General features: G+C 36.4%; 1 protein-coding gene across 2 annotated transcripts in view; it reads left to right on the plus strand.

Moving 5' to 3' along the window:
* Positions 1–18754, plus strand: part of GLRA3 (glycine receptor alpha 3) — a 201435-nt gene that overhangs the window by 140864 nt on the left and 41817 nt on the right. For both annotated transcript variants that reach the window (XM_025921486.2, XM_025921487.2), the window contains exon 6: positions 13012–13149. In XM_025921486.2, the coding sequence (XP_025777271.1) occupies positions 13012–13149 (138 nt within the window). The remainder of the gene's footprint in view (positions 1–13011; positions 13150–18754) is intronic.

Below are 18754 nucleotides of genomic sequence, written 5' to 3' on the forward strand. Positions count from 1 at the left end.
ATAAAACAGCAGGAGGGTTTGAGAGGATTGACTCCAGGTTTTGTTGTTGTTGTTGTTGTTGTTGTTGTTTTAGTTTATTTATTTTTTTTTTAATTTTTTTTTTAACGTTTATTTATTTTTGAGACACAGAGAGACAGAGTATGAACGGGGGAGGGTCAGAGAGAGAGAGGGAGACACAGAATCTGAAACAGGCTCCAGGCTCTGAGCTGTCAGCACAGAGCCCAACGCGGGGCTCGAACTCACGGACCGTGAGATCGTGACCTGAGCCGAAGTCGGCCGCTTAACCGACTGAGCCACCCAGGCGCCCCTAGTTTATTTATTTTTGAAAGAGAGAGAGAGCAAGTACAAGCAAGGAAGAGACAGAGAGCGAGGGAGACAGAATCCCAAGCAGGCTCCGTGTGGTCAGCAGAGAGCCTGATTCAGGGCTCAGTCTCACAAACCGTGAGATCATGAGTTGAGTTGAAATCAAGAGTCAGACACTACACCCACTGAGCCACCCAGGAGCCCCCCCGCCCCCAGTTTTAAAAGAAGTTCTGATGTGGGTAAAATGTTATCTAACAGCATCACATGCCACAGAGAAATCATTGGTGAAAAGTAGTCTGCCGATGCAGCAAACTTCATTGTTGCCTTATTTTAAGAAATTGCCACAACCCCCCCAATCCTCAACAGCCAGCACCCTGACCACTTAGCAGCCATCAGTGTCAAGGTAAGACCCTGCACCAGCAAAAAAGTTTATGACTCATTGAAAGCTCAGATGATGGTTAGCATTTTTTAATAATAAAATAATTTTAAATTAAGGTAGGTACAGTGTGTTTTTTTAGACTTAATGCTATTGCCCACTTAATAGGCTATAGTATAGTATACACATAACTTTTATATGCACTGGGAAGCCAAAAAATGATTTGACTAGCTTTATTGCAATATTTGCTTTATCACAGTGGTCTGGAACGGAACCAATAATATATCTCTAAGGATGCCTGTAGGTTCCAAGTTCGACGCAGGGCTTGAACTTCTGAACTGCGAGATCATGACCTGAGCCAAAGTTGGACGCTTAACAGACTGAGCCACCCAGGCGCCCCTAATCCTTTCTTTTTTTAATTGGCTGTAGGAAATAAAACACAAAGCTATCTCTTCAAAAGACAAATTTTTATTGATATCACAGTTTTATTTATAAATGCATTTTGTCTGTTTGCTTCACAAATAGCTAATCTGTGAGGGAAGGAAACACAGCCATATTATGACTTAGACTGTGCCCCTGAGGGATTGACAGTAGAAATTGATGTGCGGGAATAGGGGTGAGACCAAAATGAAAGATTTAATTTTCAGCCTTTGATTTATACCATAAAGAAAATTTCGAAATTGACAGGTTTCCCAGGCAAAGTAAGGGATGGAGGATATTTTTAATCTTTGTAGAATATTGAGTAATAATTTCCTAGACTCGTAATAAAGCTTCATTTTTTTATAAAAAGCCAAAGATGACATGGTGTATATAATCTGTCACTATATCAATAAAAGATCTAATTCCTGATTTCCTATCTAAAGACGAATGTTGGCAACCAAACAGGAAAACCTCACCAGTGTGAGAAAGCTAAAGAAATTTTAATTACTCAGGTTAGAAAAGAAAATACAAGGAAATAATTCAGGGAGGAAAGGGCCCTTTTCCACAAGGAACAGCCTAAATCCCTAAAACTATAGGAAAAGATATTCTTAAGGTCAACTTAAAAAAAATTAGACACAAATTGTAAGAAACTTTCAAAATACGCTTTAATGGGGTTTTTGGATGGAAAGATCTAAAGACAGATGGGAAGTTTTTGTTATTTAGTTTGCAGATTCATTTCAAAACCACATCTGATATGATGCAGATTGGTTACTCTGGAGACTATTTAAGGACTTTGGTGAAGATTTCTCACAATTATTTCCTAATGATCTCTACTGTTTTCAAGCTCTTTTATAATTTAAAACAGTGTGGATATTTTTCAAAATAATTCTATGCCTTTTGCCTGGCTAGTTAGAGATACAGATGGTTCTTGTTTTTCCGAGTATTTATTACTGAAGCCTCTACAGTTACAATGTTAGTTAGAAAGCAAGTTTTCCCTGAGACAAAAATATTCATTGATGAACTAGCTACTCATAAAATTACTCCCCACTTAAACATTATTGCACCCTTTTAACACCATGACTATTCTGTCTCAGTCTGTCCTGATCTGTCTAATTTGACTTTGTTGATTATCAGATATTCTAAACACATGACAATAAAAAAAAAAAAAGATGGTGTAGTTGTGTCTTACAAAAAGGTGACATCACAGTGGTTGTATTATCCTTTACATATATTATTTGATTTAATCCTAAGTGCAACTTAATGAGATAGGTTTTATTATTTTTTTATTGTACAAATCAGCAAATGAAGGTTTAGAAAGGTAAAGTGACTTTCCCACAGTCACACAACTATCAAGTGGACAGAGCAAACTTCTGTGAATTAACAGCTCACAAATTTATAACAAGCATTAGTTCTTTTTAAATCTAGTTTTAGTAGCCAAAATACTAGTAGAGTAATTGTTATAGGTTAGTTTACCAGAGAGTCTTAGAGAAAGTGTAATTATTAAGATAATTTAGCAGGCCTATAACTTAAACGAAACCACATCTAACAACCTGGTTAATGGTAAGATTATTCGAAATAATGCACACATTATAAATAAAAATGTTTTAGTTAAATACATTTTGACATAGCAGTTGTTCCTTGTCAAGTCAATAAAATTTACTTGAGTAATATTCCTCCTGGCAATAATCAGCAAACATGTGCCAAGAGTGAGCATTTTCTTCCTCTTGTTTTTTAAATTCCAGCTGCTAGTTAAGGACATCAGCGTTTGCAAGCTGTGTCAAACCGAGAAATCTCAGTCTCTCTCTCTCCTTTATTTGACTGAGAAAGCTGGGCCAAATGTGATTCTAGGTCACTTAAAACTGAACGTGAATCTATAGTTTATTTATAACTCTCAAAACGGATTTCAGCTTAAATATATTGTCAGTCATACCTTCCCTTTGAATAAATATTTCTTTTACATACTACTATAAGGTATTAAACAATATCCTTTTTCTTTTATTTTCCTGTAGTCTTTTGAACTGTTTTTTAAATAACCAAAGGTTATTTGATTTTTTTTTTTTTAATGATAACATAATACATCTGAATGATGTCTTCAAAACCAGCACGTTTATACTGGGAAATTTGAACAAAAGAGACTGAAAAACAAAAACATGTTTTAGCCTCAACTGAACAATCCTTTCTTACTAGCGTTAACCAGTTTTGTCGTGACCCCTCTTCTTTCACTGTGTGTGTGTGTGTGTGTGTGTGTGTGTGTGTGTGTGTGTGTGCATATACACACACAGGCTATGTGTACGGTTATAAATGTTTCATGAACGTGTAATATAGCTGGGAATCTCAATTTCCAACTGACCCACCATGAGGTTTACACCAAAGTAGCTTCCATATCATATTGTTTGAGGGAACAAAAAGATTTTAGAACAAAGCCTGAAGGCTGAGTAAATGAAGATAAGAACTGATTGGAAGGTATGGCCGAAACGTTGTATCCCCGCAACAAAGGAAAACATCAAAGTATGATGATGCCAAGAGAAATGGATTTTACCAGCCTCAGATTTTATTGGATGTGAAGGTACAGCCCCGCAGAGCCATGGTGAAACATCCTGAAGTGGAGGGTAGAAAGGGTTGAAAGTGGTGAAATGACGTCGGTTCATGTGGTCTTCCACTCATTTCTTCTCATTGCCATCAGGGCGCTAAAGCTCCTCCCTATTATCAGGGTAACCTATAACTTCTTAAAATGGGGACACTTAAAAGACTAAAGGAAAGGCACCACAGATATTGAAATTATTGTGTTTTATAAGATCTATTTATTAACTGACAGGTTTTTTAGAATGTTAATGGGTCAATTAAATAGTCCTAAACTATTTCTTTTTAAAATCTATCTTTTCTGAGGTGCCTAGGTGGCTCCATCAGTTGAGTGTCAGACTCTCGATTTCTGTTCAGGTCATGATCTCAGGGTCTGAAGATGGAGACCTACCTCTGGCTCTGCATGGAGCCTGCTTGAGATTTGCTCTCTTGCTCACTCTGCCCTGCCTCCACTTGTGCTGGTGCCCTCTCTCCCTCTCAAAATAATAATAGTAATAATTAATAAAGTATGTCCTTTCTAAATAAATATATGCATTTATATATTATGTATATTTATTATATATATAAATGTATAACATATATATAAGTATATATATATTAAAGAGAAAACCAAAATAATTGGAATTCTCTTTAAAGTTGCAATTTTGATATTAAATTTGAAAGTGTTAACACTATCAGTTGACCTTGCCATATAATATAATGATTTCAATGAGATAATATTCTCTATAGTTGAGGTAGCTACAATACTTGATAAAGTCAGAGCTTGATTTTATGTATTTTATATTGATATATGTAACTATTTAAGCCATTTATTTTTATAGATATTGTCTTTGTCTTGAATAAGAGGGGTTTTTATCAATAAATATGTTTTTTAGGACAAAACTCAGTCAAATTAATTGTTTCTACTTAGGAATCTTTTTTAATTTTTTGTCTAATTTAGATTTGGGTGTACATGTCTTCTCAATTCCATTTCCATTTCAATATAAGTTATCCAATTAAAAACAAGCAGTCTATCAATATAATCTTCCCATTCCAAAACACAGCTATCAAATTCCAATAAAAAAATAGTGCATGTCATTTAATATTTTATTTTTTCCTTTATATTATAGGGATTAATCTCAAGGTATTCCTGCATAGAAATTTTATTTTTATAATTACCATTTCTAAAAGCTTCAAAATGCAAAATTTTAGTGTTCCATTCTTAAAATAATTTGATTAAATATTTCCAACTGATCTTAAACAACTGCAACCAAAATTTAGAGAACGTATTTATCAAAAGTTCAATACAATTGCAGAACATACACGATGATTTACAAAATACTTCTTCAAATGTTCATACTTCTTAAAAATTTCCCACGGGGCGCCTGGGTGGCGCAGTCGGTTAAGCGTCCGACTTCAGCCAGGTCACGATCTCGCGGTCCGTGAGTTCGAGCCCCGCGTCAGGCTCTGGGCTGATGGCTCAGAGCCTGGAGCCTGTTTCCGATTCTGTGTCTCCCTCTCTCTCTGCCCCTCGCCCGTTCATGCTCTGTCTCTCTCTGTCCCAAAAATAAAAAAACATTGAAAAAAAAAATTAAAAAAAAAAATAAAAAAAAAATTTCCCAGATAACAAGCAGTAAATAGAGAAGGCTTGTTGTGCCATAATCAAATGTAATTTTTAATTCTACATCAGCTTTGTCAGATACAAGGAAATATAGTTCAGGTGCTCTGTTCCAATAAAGAAGTCATAAATGTTAATGACTACTGCTACTCTTTCATTGATAGAGTGTAAAAGTTTATGGATATAAAATAAATCATATATGCATCATAACTAATTCCAAAAACGCTGCAGCTCCACAGATTTCTTTTTTTTTCTTTTAAGTTATGCTGTGCTCACCTTAAGGCAACTAACGTGTCTTACCGCACAACACTATTACAATTCCATTGACAGTATTCCCTATGCTGTACCTTTTATCCCTGTGACTTACTGGCTTTTTTACAACTGTGATGAATTCCAACAGAGATTTTAGTCAGCTCTATCACAAGCAAGTGACATTTATTTTCAATGTTGAACTTTTTAAGTGAATTTAAGAGAGACTTCTCAATGGAATTTACAGTGACATTACATAGCTCATCTTCAACAAATGTAATTCCAAAAGCTTTACTTTGATTACAGAATTAGATTTAAAAATTAATTTAAAAGTGATTTAACCAATTTTCTCTTTAAAATAGGAAATGATACTGAAACAAGCCTCACATCATTTCATTGCTTGCAAATTTCCCATCATGCACTTTTCCAGGAAAAATTAAAATGAAAAAAGAGTCAAATTAATTCAGAAAAGCAGCAGTTTGATATAAATAAAGACTTGGTTTCTATAATGTAATATGTAAATGCTTTCCCTACAAATGCACATATCAAATGATCATCTTTGGGCAGTGTTCTTGAAAGGACTGTATCTTTTGAAGTAGGTGCTGATGAGTTTTTAGCTCTGTGTTCCTGTGGCTTTTATGTGGACAGAGCTTTTGTGAATGTTAGATATAGACAATGTTTTATTTATGTTACACATTCATCATCAACTTTCTTGTAAAATAGAAATTTGTTGCTTGATTTTTCAATGAATATTGAACTTTCATTTCTTTTAGCCCATTCTGCTAAAAGGATTTATTGTGAAATGTAAGAGTGTTGCCAAATAATGAAATAAAGAAATGTTTGTAGGTTTCAAAGCATTCACTGCTCAGCTTTCACTTATAGTTTTGTAACTTATATCCATGACACTTGGATACTTTAACCCACCTTACAGATGTCACAGGTTTGTACACCATGTGGGCAGCAGAGGGGGAAAGTTACACACTCTGCCCCTACTCAATTCAGGAGTCAGCATCCTCTGAAAGGAAGATGGTAGTTTCTTCATTACAGGGAGGATTCAATAAAGACAGATGGACCATTCCAGATGTTTGCTGTTGTACAAATTTAATTTAATGTGAAACTATTAAAATAGTCTCATTCTCTTATGCCATGGGAGAATCTAGAAGTAAAATTGAAGATCAGTCAAAGCAACAATGATGTATTTTATTTATTTATTTTTTTTTTTAAATTTTTTTTTTCAACGTTTATTTATTTTTGGGACAGAGAGAGACAGAGCATGAACGGGCGAGGGGCAGAGAGAGGGAGACACAGAATCGGAAACAGGCTCCAGGCTCTGAGCCATCAGCCCAGAGCCCGACGCGGGGCTCGAACTCACGGACCGCGAGATCGTGACCTGGCTGAAGTCGGACGCTTAACCGACTGCGCCACCCAGGCGCCCCAACAATGATGTATTTTAAAACAATGACTAATAATACCTAATCTAAAAATGAAAAATCTTGGGGCACATGGGTGGTTCAGTCAGTTAAGCATCTGACTCTTGATTTTGTCTCAGTCATGATCTCAGATTTGTATGATCAAGTCCTCCATACTCAGTGTGGAGCCTGCTTAAGATTCTCTCTCTCCCTCTGCCCCTCTCCCCCAATCGCACTCTCTCTCTCCCTATAAAATAAAATAAATAAATAAAATTTTAAAATGAAAAATCTAGAACAAATGCTAAGCCAGAGAGGATATGAGGAAAAAAACAAGTACTATAGGGCTGTCTTGGCAAACCACGATGTGTAATTTTAATATCATCATCCATAGGTAGGTGACTTTCAAACCTTTATCTTTGATCTTGACCTCATTTTCAGAACATATGTGAATGATTTCAACTATTTTCAACATATAAGTCAATGTTCAGACTTATGACCATCAACACCTGCATCTTCTGCTGGCATCTTAAACTCAAGGTACCCCAAAATAAGCTCTTCATATACAAGTACACACATAGGGGCACCCGGGTGGCTCAGTTGATTGAGCATCCAACTCTGGATATTGGCTCAGGTCATGATCCTGGGATAGTATGATCGAATGCCACATGGGGTTCTGCTCTGAGTGTGGAGCCTGCTTGAGATTTTCTCTCTCTCCCTCTGACCCTCTCTCCCTCTCACATGCTCTCTCTGTCTAAAATAAAATAAAAAAATAAAATACAAACACACACACACACACACACACACACACACACACACACCCTCCCCTACCTCCTCCCTTATCTATTTCTGATTTAAATATTCAAATTCCTGATATATGCCATATACTATTTTAGGTACTTAAAAATATGCCCGTGACCAAAATGGAATAATCTCAGCTTTTATGAAGTCTCAGTTCTTGGAGGCTAGGTAGAAAAATACTAAAAACTTGATGCATATATACAATGCCAGGTAGAGATAAGTTCTGTGGGAAAAGTGAACAGACTGTTTGGAAGAAAAGTATTTTATAAGATGGTCAGAGAAGGCTACTCTAATGACATGAAATATAAAGTAAAGACTGTGGCATAGCTACCTTTCAGTTACTTAGACCTGAAACTTCGAAGTTGCCTCAACTTATTTTTCCCTAAATATATTTTTAATTAATCCCCAATGTTGACAAAACAAGCTGCTGAAATATTATCTCTGACTTATATTCCTTAAGGACCATTGGAAAAGAATGAGAGGTTTTTTTTCTTTGCCATCTCAAGAATGCAAACGACTTTTTAAAAATTTATTTTATTGTGGCAAGAACACTTAGCATGAGTTCTGCTCTCTTAAATTTTTAAGGATATATTATTGTTGACTGCAGGTACAATGGTGCACAGCAGATCTCTAGAACTTATTCAGCTTGCTTGACTAAAACTTCAGGCTGGTGGATTAGTAATTTTCATTTTCCCTTCACCCTCAGTCCCTATTTCACTCTTTTATTCAATTGATTTGACTATTTTATATACCTCATATAAATGAAATCATGCAGTATTTGTTATTCTGTGACTAGCTTATTGCACCTAGCATAATATCCTCAAGGTTCATCCGTGTTGTAGCAAAAATTGAAAATAGGAACCATACGATCCAGTAATTCTACTTCTATGGTTTTTTTCCAAAAGAATTAAAATCAGGATCTCAAAAAAAATATTAACACCACTATGTTTATTGCAGTACTATTCACAATAGCCAAGAAGTGGAAATAATGTAAATATCCATTGACAGATGAATGGATAAAAAAAGAAAAGTAGTATATACATACAATGAAACACTACTCAACCCTTTAAAACAACAAAGATGCCTGGGTGGCTCAGTAGTTTAAGCGTTTGACTTTTGATTTCCACTCGGTCATGATTTCACGGTTTGTGAGTCGAGCCCCGAGTCAGGCTCCATGCTGACAGTGTGGAGCCTGCTTGGATTCTCTCCTCCCCCACCTCTCTCTGCCCCTTGCCCACCACTCTCTATCTCTCTCTCGAACTTTAAGTCTCGAACTTTAAATGTCTTTAAGTATCGCGTAAACAATTTTTCCAAGAGTCCAATTTTGACTTGAAAGTTCAACATCTATCATTGATGACAAATACTCTCAGCTATTTCCCTCAATATGTAAGACTCACTTCCTTCGTTTTTGAGAAAATGGTTTGCCATAAATAATAACTATAGTTTACCAGCCTTTTTTTTTTTTTCAGGTAAAAATGATGTTTCACACACACACACACACACACACACACACACACACACACACACACAAACACAACTGGTGTAACTGGCCGATCAGTCACCCCGGTACCCTTCCTTAGAAGAACCATCATAACACAGTATGCAGCTGAAGTACTTTCTAGGTACTTAACATTTTAACACACAGGATATTAAAAGGGCTTTTACATAAGAGTCAAAATGTCATAAAATGATCATTGTTACTGCTTCATCAAGGATGGTAGACCCTCTTTAGAATTAGCATTGTTAGTACTACACTACAAGATGTGGCATTAAGAACACAATAGCCACGCAGGTAGTTTGTTGCCATTGTCTTTAATTATGCTAAAGCACCAGAAGTTTTACCCTCCATTGTTTCTTCACCATCCGATCCAGCTAATGTCAACACAAGGAAAAAGGTGAATGTCTTCTCATAATTATGGGAACCTTGAGAAACTCATGAATGGATCTGGCTAATGTTCCTACAGCCTAGTTTTTGTCATATCACTCCTCCGCTCATGAGATTCCAATTGTTCATCATTGCCCACAGGGAATGTTAAAAAATCAAAGCTCTCAACCTGGAAGTTAAAATGCACACTCTCTTACATTAATTTATCTTTTCATTCCATATCGCCTTCGTGCAAACTGGCTCTAGAACAAACGAAGCTATTTCTATGTCTATTACAAACCCTGGGAGTTTGCAGTTTCCCTCAACTAATTACACCATTCTCTGTGCCTGAGGGCCTTATTTTTTTCTCACATTCTTTATATGAAGCACGTCTTTTTTTCAAGGTCCAACTCAAATGAGGCCTAAGTGGCTATCATAGATCCCCCTTCTGAATGCACTCAGCACTCTGTACCTCTCCCCTGCCATTTACGTTCTACCCTGTGATAACACCTCACCATCCCTGCAGCCTAGGAGGATGTCTGACACACAGTTGGTGCTCGGTAAATACTTGAACGTTTGGTTGCATTGAACCATTTGTGCACATGTTTCACTGCAGCTACCATATGGGATTGTTGGCTGAAATTAGGGTTAATGTCTCTGTTCCCTGAATAGAGTATTTCTTGTTGTGAAGTTCATTATGATACAAGGCAATTCACCTCACCACCTTGATCTCATTAGTCAATCCTATTCTCCTTAACATTCTCAAGCTTATATCAAGATCTCCCAAACAAGAGCATAAGAATGTTACAACACTTTGAACTGTGGAAAAGAGTATTGATTTTTTTTTAAGTCACATTTGAAGGTTTATTGAGACAAAATTACCATTTAGTTATCTTCCTTGGACTTTCGAGTAAATTTCTCAGAACAAAAGAATTACCCCCATCCATGCCATCCGACTATTATCTTTCTGGTTTCAAGCAGATATTTCAGGGACCATAAGGAGCTAGCATATTTTGATTATGAGTTTCCCATACCTAAGTCACTTTGTGTGGGCAATTGTCTAACATAAGGAAGCTAAAAATTCTGCCTATAAATGGCATTAGAGACTACAGCTTGCTTTGAGGAAATCTCAGAGAGCTCGTTTCTTTTCACAGAAGACCCCAAGAAAAACTTAGAATGTAAAAACAAAATGAAGTTTCTCCATTGGTCTGTCTAAATTGGGATGAAATCTCACATATTTTGTCTTAGTCATTGCAGGTATGGGAGAATATGGCACATGTCTTACCTGGAAGCAGATAAGCAGTGGTGCCTGTATTAATATCTTTCTTTTAATGTCTTTTTTTAAAATTTACTGTGAGAGAGAAAGCATGCAAGGAGGGATGGGCAGAGAGATAGGGAGAGAGAGAATCCCAAGCAGGCTCTGTGCTATCAGCACAGAGCCCCAAATGGGGCTCGATCTCACAAGCCGTGAGATCATGCATGACCAGAGGGGAATTCAAGAGTCAGATGCTTAACCGACGGAGCCACCCAGCCACCCCTGTTTTACTACCTTTGATCTTTAAGAAATTGCATGTATTTTCTTTCTGGGTAAAATGGTATTTATAATGGATATATCAGAGGGCTTATGAATATAAGGAAGAGCCTTTTAATCACTAGTAACCAAATCATTAATTGCGAGGTTCAGTGAAATGTATTACAGTTAAAGCAAATCAAGCGTAGCCCTGTAGGTTCCCATATCTGCTCTGAAACCAGAATTCAGACATACGCCTTCACTCTAGGTGACTTTCCAACAGCTAGCAAATAGTTCTCGCTCCATAAGGAGCCATCACACTGATGACACTGTGCTAAAACTTCGACAGCAGACTCCCGCCAAGTCCAGAGAGATCCTATCTCTAATCACTGATGCTCTCACTATTACCATCCCCGCCACCAGTGGAGTATATTCCACTAGATATGCCCGAGGGTTAGGTGCGTGCAGTTGAACCTCTGACTCCAGATTCTGCTCTTTCCAGAAGGTTCTTTTCCAGGTATTGTGGGAGAAGGGAGGATGATCAGTTCCCTTCCGTACACATTGCTCTGTCCAGCCAAATCTGCTCCATACCAGTTGTTCCTAATCACTCAACAGCCTCTTCCCTACAACACCAGCTCATTTCCAGGATAGCTTGTTTGAGACAATTTCCCTTGCTTGCTGCTTCATGGATTTAGAGCTCCTGCTTCCTTTATCGCCCACTTGACTTAGCTCAGAAGCCAGATCCTATGTCCTCTCTCTACCTCCATGGTAGCAGTCTTCCTCCAAAAGCTCCATTCACTTTTTGTCTTTAAGTGTATGTTTCAGCAGCTTCTCATTCAGAACAGGGGGAAGATGAAATCCTTCTTTTCTTAGGTGCCACTCCTATATAAATATGAATTTTTCATTTACTAAAAGATGCTGACTTATTACAAAATATATTGGTTAATTCTGTCCTGAATTCACCGATAGTATGTGCAAGAGTTTCCTCCTCCACAAACTGTCTCACATGGATTTTCTTTGTACTCTGAGTTTCTCTGAATAGCTGGCATTTCTATTTAAAATACCGTTTTGTTCATTTTGGGATTTGGAATGTAGAAGCAAATGCCATCAACTAAAATAGTTAATGATTAAATCAAGAAAGCTAGAAGGCTTGTGGTGCCTGGGTGGCTCAGTCGCCTAAGCATCCGACTCTTGATCTTGGCCCAGGTCATGATCTCATGGTTCATGAGTTTGAGCCCCATGTCGGGCTCTGCACTGACAATGTTCAGAGCCTGCTTGGGATTCTCTCTCTCTCTTTCTCTCTGTCACTTCCCATCTCGTGTTTTCCTCTGTATTTCTCTCTTGCTCTCTCTTTCTGAAGATAAATAAATAAACAGAAAGAAAGAAAGAAAAGAAAGAAAGAAAGAAAAAGAAAGAAAGAAAGAAAAGAAAGAAAGAAAAAAGAGAGAGAGAGAGAAAAAGAAAGATATAAGCCTTGATATTTTCCCCCATAGATATTACAGTTTAGGCCTTTTCCTAATCAGTAACAATTTCAGTTTTTGTTGAAAGAGTCCTGAGTACTTTGAGAGGTGAGGAGATATCTAATGGAGTGGAACCAAAATGAACTGTTGTAATAATTCTGTTGTGGCCCATTCCAAGGAAACAATGGATATGCATGTCCTTTGAAGTTTCTATATGCCATGTCATGGTTTTTATTAACCTACTATGTTTTCTCACATTATTTGGTGAGTATTCTATGAGAATAGATTTCAACAGACTTTGGTGAGATGAAACTGTCAGTCTATCGAGTTAAGATGACACTGGTCTTCCCACCCTATGTGAAATGTACAAGTTTTTTGGTTTTTTTAATTTTATTTCTTTGAATGCACTTTTATGCTATTAATATGTTTATTATGTTTTACCTAGTTGGGTACACAATGAATGATCTCATTTTTGAATGGCAAGATGAGGCGCCTGTACAAGTGGCCGAAGGACTCACTTTGCCCCAGTTTCTGCTGAAAGAAGAGAAAGATTTACGATACTGCACTAAACATTACAACACAGGTAGGGTTTGAGCATTCTTTATTATGCTTGTGACTTCTGGTTTTATGATGTTCAATATTTCTTAATTATAGTGGTAGATTAATTATTTTAACTATTTATAGCTCAGTATTTTTCATAGTGACAGCAGAAAACAAATGCATGTGAAATTTACGAATACTTCAACTCGATGCATGTTGTTATATAACTGATTCATATAGGATCAAAGAAATGCTCAATTATATCTATTTTTTTCTTTTGCAAAAAGCCCATAGTTCGGTCTAAACGATGTTTCAAAAAAAAAAGTTCCTTTAATTTCTATGTGAACAATAAAATGTACTTTCTAGCTCTTCTTGGACAATATACGTTGTGTTTGATGACAAAATGAAAGAAATTGCTTTTTTTTTTTTTTTTTAAAGCTTCATTTGCCTAAACCTCTCTTTTGGCTACAGTTTTATGCATTTCAAGTTACTGTTACCTAAGCACCTACTACTTACACTGACACAGCAGCCTTTTGCCTTTGAGGATAGATATATGTTTTTAACTTTAAATTTTTTAAATATTTATTTATTTTTGAGAGAGAGAGAGAGTGTGTGTGAGCAGGGGAGAGGCAGAGAGAGAGAGAGACACACACAATCTGAAGCAGGCTCCAGGCTCTGAGCTGTCAGCACAGAGTCCCACACGGGGCTGGAACTCAGGAACCGGGAGATCATGACCTGAGCAGAAGTCGGATACCCAAGCAACTGAGCCACCCAGGCGACCCAAGATTTTGTTTTTAACACCAAGGATTGATATATTTGCACATTCATGAGATCTGTTCTCTTCTCTCAATCAGTACGGACTATTCCCATAATATTTATTCTTGCTGCCTAAACTATTCCTACAAATTCTGTTAAACCACCCACAAGTGAGTCATCACTTCAGTGTGGTTAGTCCATAGCCTCCCACTGGCATCAGCTGCTGCTCCTATTATTTCCTTACAGTAACTATGATTCCTCTTTGGCCCATCGATTGTCAGTACTGTGACCTGACCTTTCACTCTACAAGGTCTTCAATCTCTTTTATCTCTTTAATCAATTCATAGTACCTGGTGAAAAAGTCACTGCTGTTTTCTTAGCCCAGGGATGAGGCTGATATTTAATTTAATGGGGAGTTCAAGGTTAAGATCTCAACCCAAAGATAAAGGGCAAGCAGGTCAATACCAGGGTCCTGGCTCAACTCTCCAGGGGCAGTCACAGTGACAAGCAAATTTTAGAGAGATGCTAAGAAGCTGCTAGAGTTGGTATAAGCTGGTGGACTGGTTTCCTAGGGCTGCTGTAACAAAATGCCACAAACTTGGGGTCTCCCCAAGACTCTCTTCTACGTCTCCCCTTACTCTATGAGTTGGCCACAGTGGCTTGCTTTCTTACGTACACCCACCGATTCCTGCTTTGGGTCCTTTGTATTTGCTCTTCCTTCTGTGCATGCTCTTCTATACTTACATACGTACTTCTCTACGTACATTCTTCTACACACACAAACATACTGTTTCCCCAAATTGTCCCAAACTCAATACTCTCACATAGTTCCGGACTGCTCAGATGACTCCATAACAAGCATATGCTAAAGGCCCAAATGCCCCCTTCCACTTACTGCTTTCACTGCCTAAAATTTTATCTTTAATTTCTATGCTTACTCATGTATTGTTTCCTTCATTACCAAAAGTTTTTAAAGCCAAGGATTATATATAGTCTATTTCTGTGTTTCCTCAGTCTGCTGAAGTATGAAGATACTCAACAAGTATTTGTTGAGTAAAATAGTAAATAAAAAGTGGATTTGAACATGGAGAATTTGTCTGTACATGTGAGAATATTACAATCTTTTCCTGGGAGGGGCAGATTTACTCTAAACAGGAAACTTTCCCTTTAGCTCTGTATCGGCAAGCAGGCTTTTTTTTTCCCCTCCAGTTGTGTTGAGGTATAATTGACATAAAATAATAGGTTAATCAGCGTACAGCATGCTGATTTAATATATGTATACACTGTTAAAGGATTTCCCCTATCAAGTTAGTTAATACACCCATCTCTTCACATACTTACCTTTTGTGTATGTGAAAATATTTACATTCTACTCTCCTAGCAAATTTCAATTATACAGCAGTGTTATCAACTCTAGTTGCCATGTTATCTAGATCCTCAGACCTTGTTCATCTTGTAACAAAGGAATTGTTTTTTTAAACAACTCTATTGAGGGGCTCCTTGGTGGCTCTCAGTTGGTTAAGCATCTGACTCTTGATTTCAGATCAGGTCATGATCTCACTGTTGGTGAGACAGAGCCCTGTGGCCTCTGCACTGACAGTGTGGAACCCGCTTGGGAATCACTCTCTCTCCCTCTCTTTGCCCCTCTCTCACTTGCACTTTTGCACTCTTTCTCTCTCTTTCAAAATAAATAAATAAACATTTAAAACAATGCAATAACTCAATTGAGATATAATTGAGGTACTATAAAATTCATTTGTTTAAGGAACACAGCTCAGTGATTTTTAGTATATTTACAGAGGTGTGTGACCATCACCATATCTCAGAACATTTTATCACCTAAAAAAAATAAACCTCATAACCATTAGCACTCCTTCCCATCCAGCAGCCCTAGGTAATCAGTAGTCAACTTTCTGTCTCTATAGCTTTATATTTTCTGGATGTTTTATATAAATGGAATCATATGTGGTCTTTGTGATGGTCTTTTTTCACTTAGAAGAATGTTTTTGAGATTCATCCCCATGGTAGCATATTTCCATACTTCATTCCTTTTTATTCCCAAATAGTACTCTATTATATGGATATACCTCATTTGTTTTTTTTTATTCATTCACCAGTTGGTAGACATTGGGAGTGTTTCCAACTTATGAGCCACTTATGAACACTCATATACATATTTTGGGGTGGATCTATGTCATATCTCTTGGGTATATAATTAGGAGTGGAAAGTTGGATCATGTGGTAAATCTATGTTTAACATTTTGAAGAACTGCCAGTCTGTTTTTCAAAGTATTCACACCATTTTACAACCCTTCCATCAATCAGTGAAGGTTCCAGTTTCTCCACATCCTAACCAACCCTTGTTATTGTTCATCTCTTTTATTATAGCCATTTTAGTGGGTGAAACAATGTCTCATTGTGGTTTTGATTTACATTTCTTTAATGGGTAATGATGAAAATCTTTGCATGTGCTTTTTTTGAATGTTTATTTATTTTTGAGAGAGAGAGAGAGAGAGAGAGAGCAAGGGAGGGGCAGAGAGAGAGGAAGAGGGTCCAAAGCAGGCTCTGTGCTGTCATCCCAGAACCCTATGTGGTGGGACTTGAACTCATGAACCTGAGATTGTGACCTGAGCTGAAATCTGACACTTAAGCACTTAATAGACCGAGCCATCCTGGGTCCCCTTTTCATGTGTTTATTGATATTTGCATATCTTCTTTGGAAAAAGATGTTTATTCAATTTTCTTACCTATTTTCTGATTCAGTTATTTCTCTTTTTTAGTATTGACTTACATATGCTTTTTCCCAGTCAGTAGATTGTCTTTTCACTTTCTTAATTGTGTCATTTGAAGCCCCAAAACCTTTAATTTTGAGGGAGCCAAATTTATCACTTTTTTTTCTTTTATTTCTTGTGATTTTGGTATTGTATTTAAAAAAAAAATGTTGCTTAACCCAAGGCTATAAAGATTTACCTCATGCCTTCTTCTAAGAATTTTGTAGTTTTAGAATTTGCATATAGGTCTATGATCCATTTTGAATAGTATGAGATGGGGTAGATGTTCATTCTTTTGCATGTGAACACAAAGTTCTCCCTGTACATCTATTGAAAAGACTGATATTTCGCTATAGAATAGCTTTAGTCCTTTGCTGAAAATCAGTTGACCATAAATGATCATTTCTGGACTTCAGCTCTATTCCAGTGATCTGCATATCTATATGAGATGACCATGTCTTGTAGTTATTGTAGATTTGTAGCAAGCCTTGAAATGGGGAAATGTGAGTCCTCCAAATTTGTTCTTTTTTCCCCTGAAGGCTGTATTGGTTGGTTATTCTAGGTCCCTTGCATTTCCATACTAATTTTAGAATCAGCTTGTAAATTTCTGCATAAAGGCAGTTGATATTTTGAGAGAGATTGAAATGAATTTGTAGAGCAACTTGGGAAGTATTTTGATTTAGCCATATTTAGTGTTTTAATTAATGACTACAGAATGACTTTCCATTTGTTCCAATTTTCTTTAATTTTGTTCAGCTATGTTTTGTATTTCTTTAGTGTGGAAGCCTTGCACTTCTTTCATTAAATTTACTTATTAGTATTTTATTTTATGTGGTTCTATTATAAATGGAATTGGTTTTTTTTAATTTGATTTTTTATTGTTTATTGCTAGTGTTGAGAAACACAACTGATTTTTGTATAGTGATAGTATATCTTATAACCTTGCTGAACTCAGCAGTTCAACTAGATTTTTAGTGAATTCTCTAGGATTTCCCACATGCAAGGTAATATCTCCTGCTTATAGAGATACTTTTAGTACTTCCTTTTCAATCTGAATGCCTTTTTCTTAATTGTTGGCCTAATTATCGTGGCTAGAACCTCTCACTACAATGCTTAATAGATGTGGCAAGAGAAGAAATTCTTGCCTTGTTCCAGAATTTAGTAGGAAAGCACTCAGCTTTTCACCATTAAGTATGGTATTAGCTGTAAGTTTTTCATAGAAGCCTTTTATCAGGTTGAGGAAATTCCCTTCTGTTTCTAGTTTGTTGTGTTTGTTATGAAAGACTGTTGGATCTTTCACAAAGTTTTACTTCTCTTGAGATGATCATTTAGTTTTGGTTTTTGTTCTATTAATATAGTGTATTACATTGACTTTAAGGCTAAGCCAACTTGCTTTCATTCCATAATTGTAGTTGGTTACGGTGTATAGCTCTTTTCATATGTTGCTAGATTCAGTTTGCTAGTATTTTTCTGGTTTTCTTGCATTTATATTCATAAGAGATATTGGCTGTATACATTTTTTTCCTGGGATGTCTTTATCTGGTTTTTCTATCAGGGTAATACTCACCTCATTGAATGAATTAGGAAGTATTCCCTTCTGTCTATTTCCTGGAAGAGTTTATGTAGGATTGTTATTCATTTGTCTTTAAATGTTTAACAGAATTCACCAGTGAAGCTTTCTGGTCTTTAGTTTTCCCTTGTGTGAAGTTTTAAAATGACTAATTCAACCTCTACTTTTTATAGGCCTATTCAGATTTCTATTTCTTCTTGAATCAGTTTCAGTAATATGTCATTCTATATATTTGTACATTTCATCACTTGTTGGTATACAGTTATTCCTAGTAATTTTTATAATCCTTTTAATTTCTCCAAGTAGCAATATCCTCTCTTTAATACCTGCTTTTAATAACTTTTTTGTTTGATCCATCTCAACCAGGATATTTTAATTGCAAATTAAAGACAACCCAAATAAAAAGTTCAACTGCCATAAAATAGTCAACCTTGTGCCCATTTTTATATTGGATTATTTGCCTTTTTATCATTGAATTGCAATGATTCTTTACATTTTCTCTAGGGTTTTTTTTTTTTTTGAAGAAAAATTGAGACTAGAATGCATTTTTT

Source organism: Puma concolor, chromosome B1 (genome assembly GCF_028749965.1).
Source record: "Puma concolor isolate L17-30 chromosome B1, mPumCon1.1.hap2, whole genome shotgun sequence".
Lineage (NCBI taxonomy): Eukaryota > Metazoa > Chordata > Mammalia > Carnivora > Felidae > Puma > Puma concolor.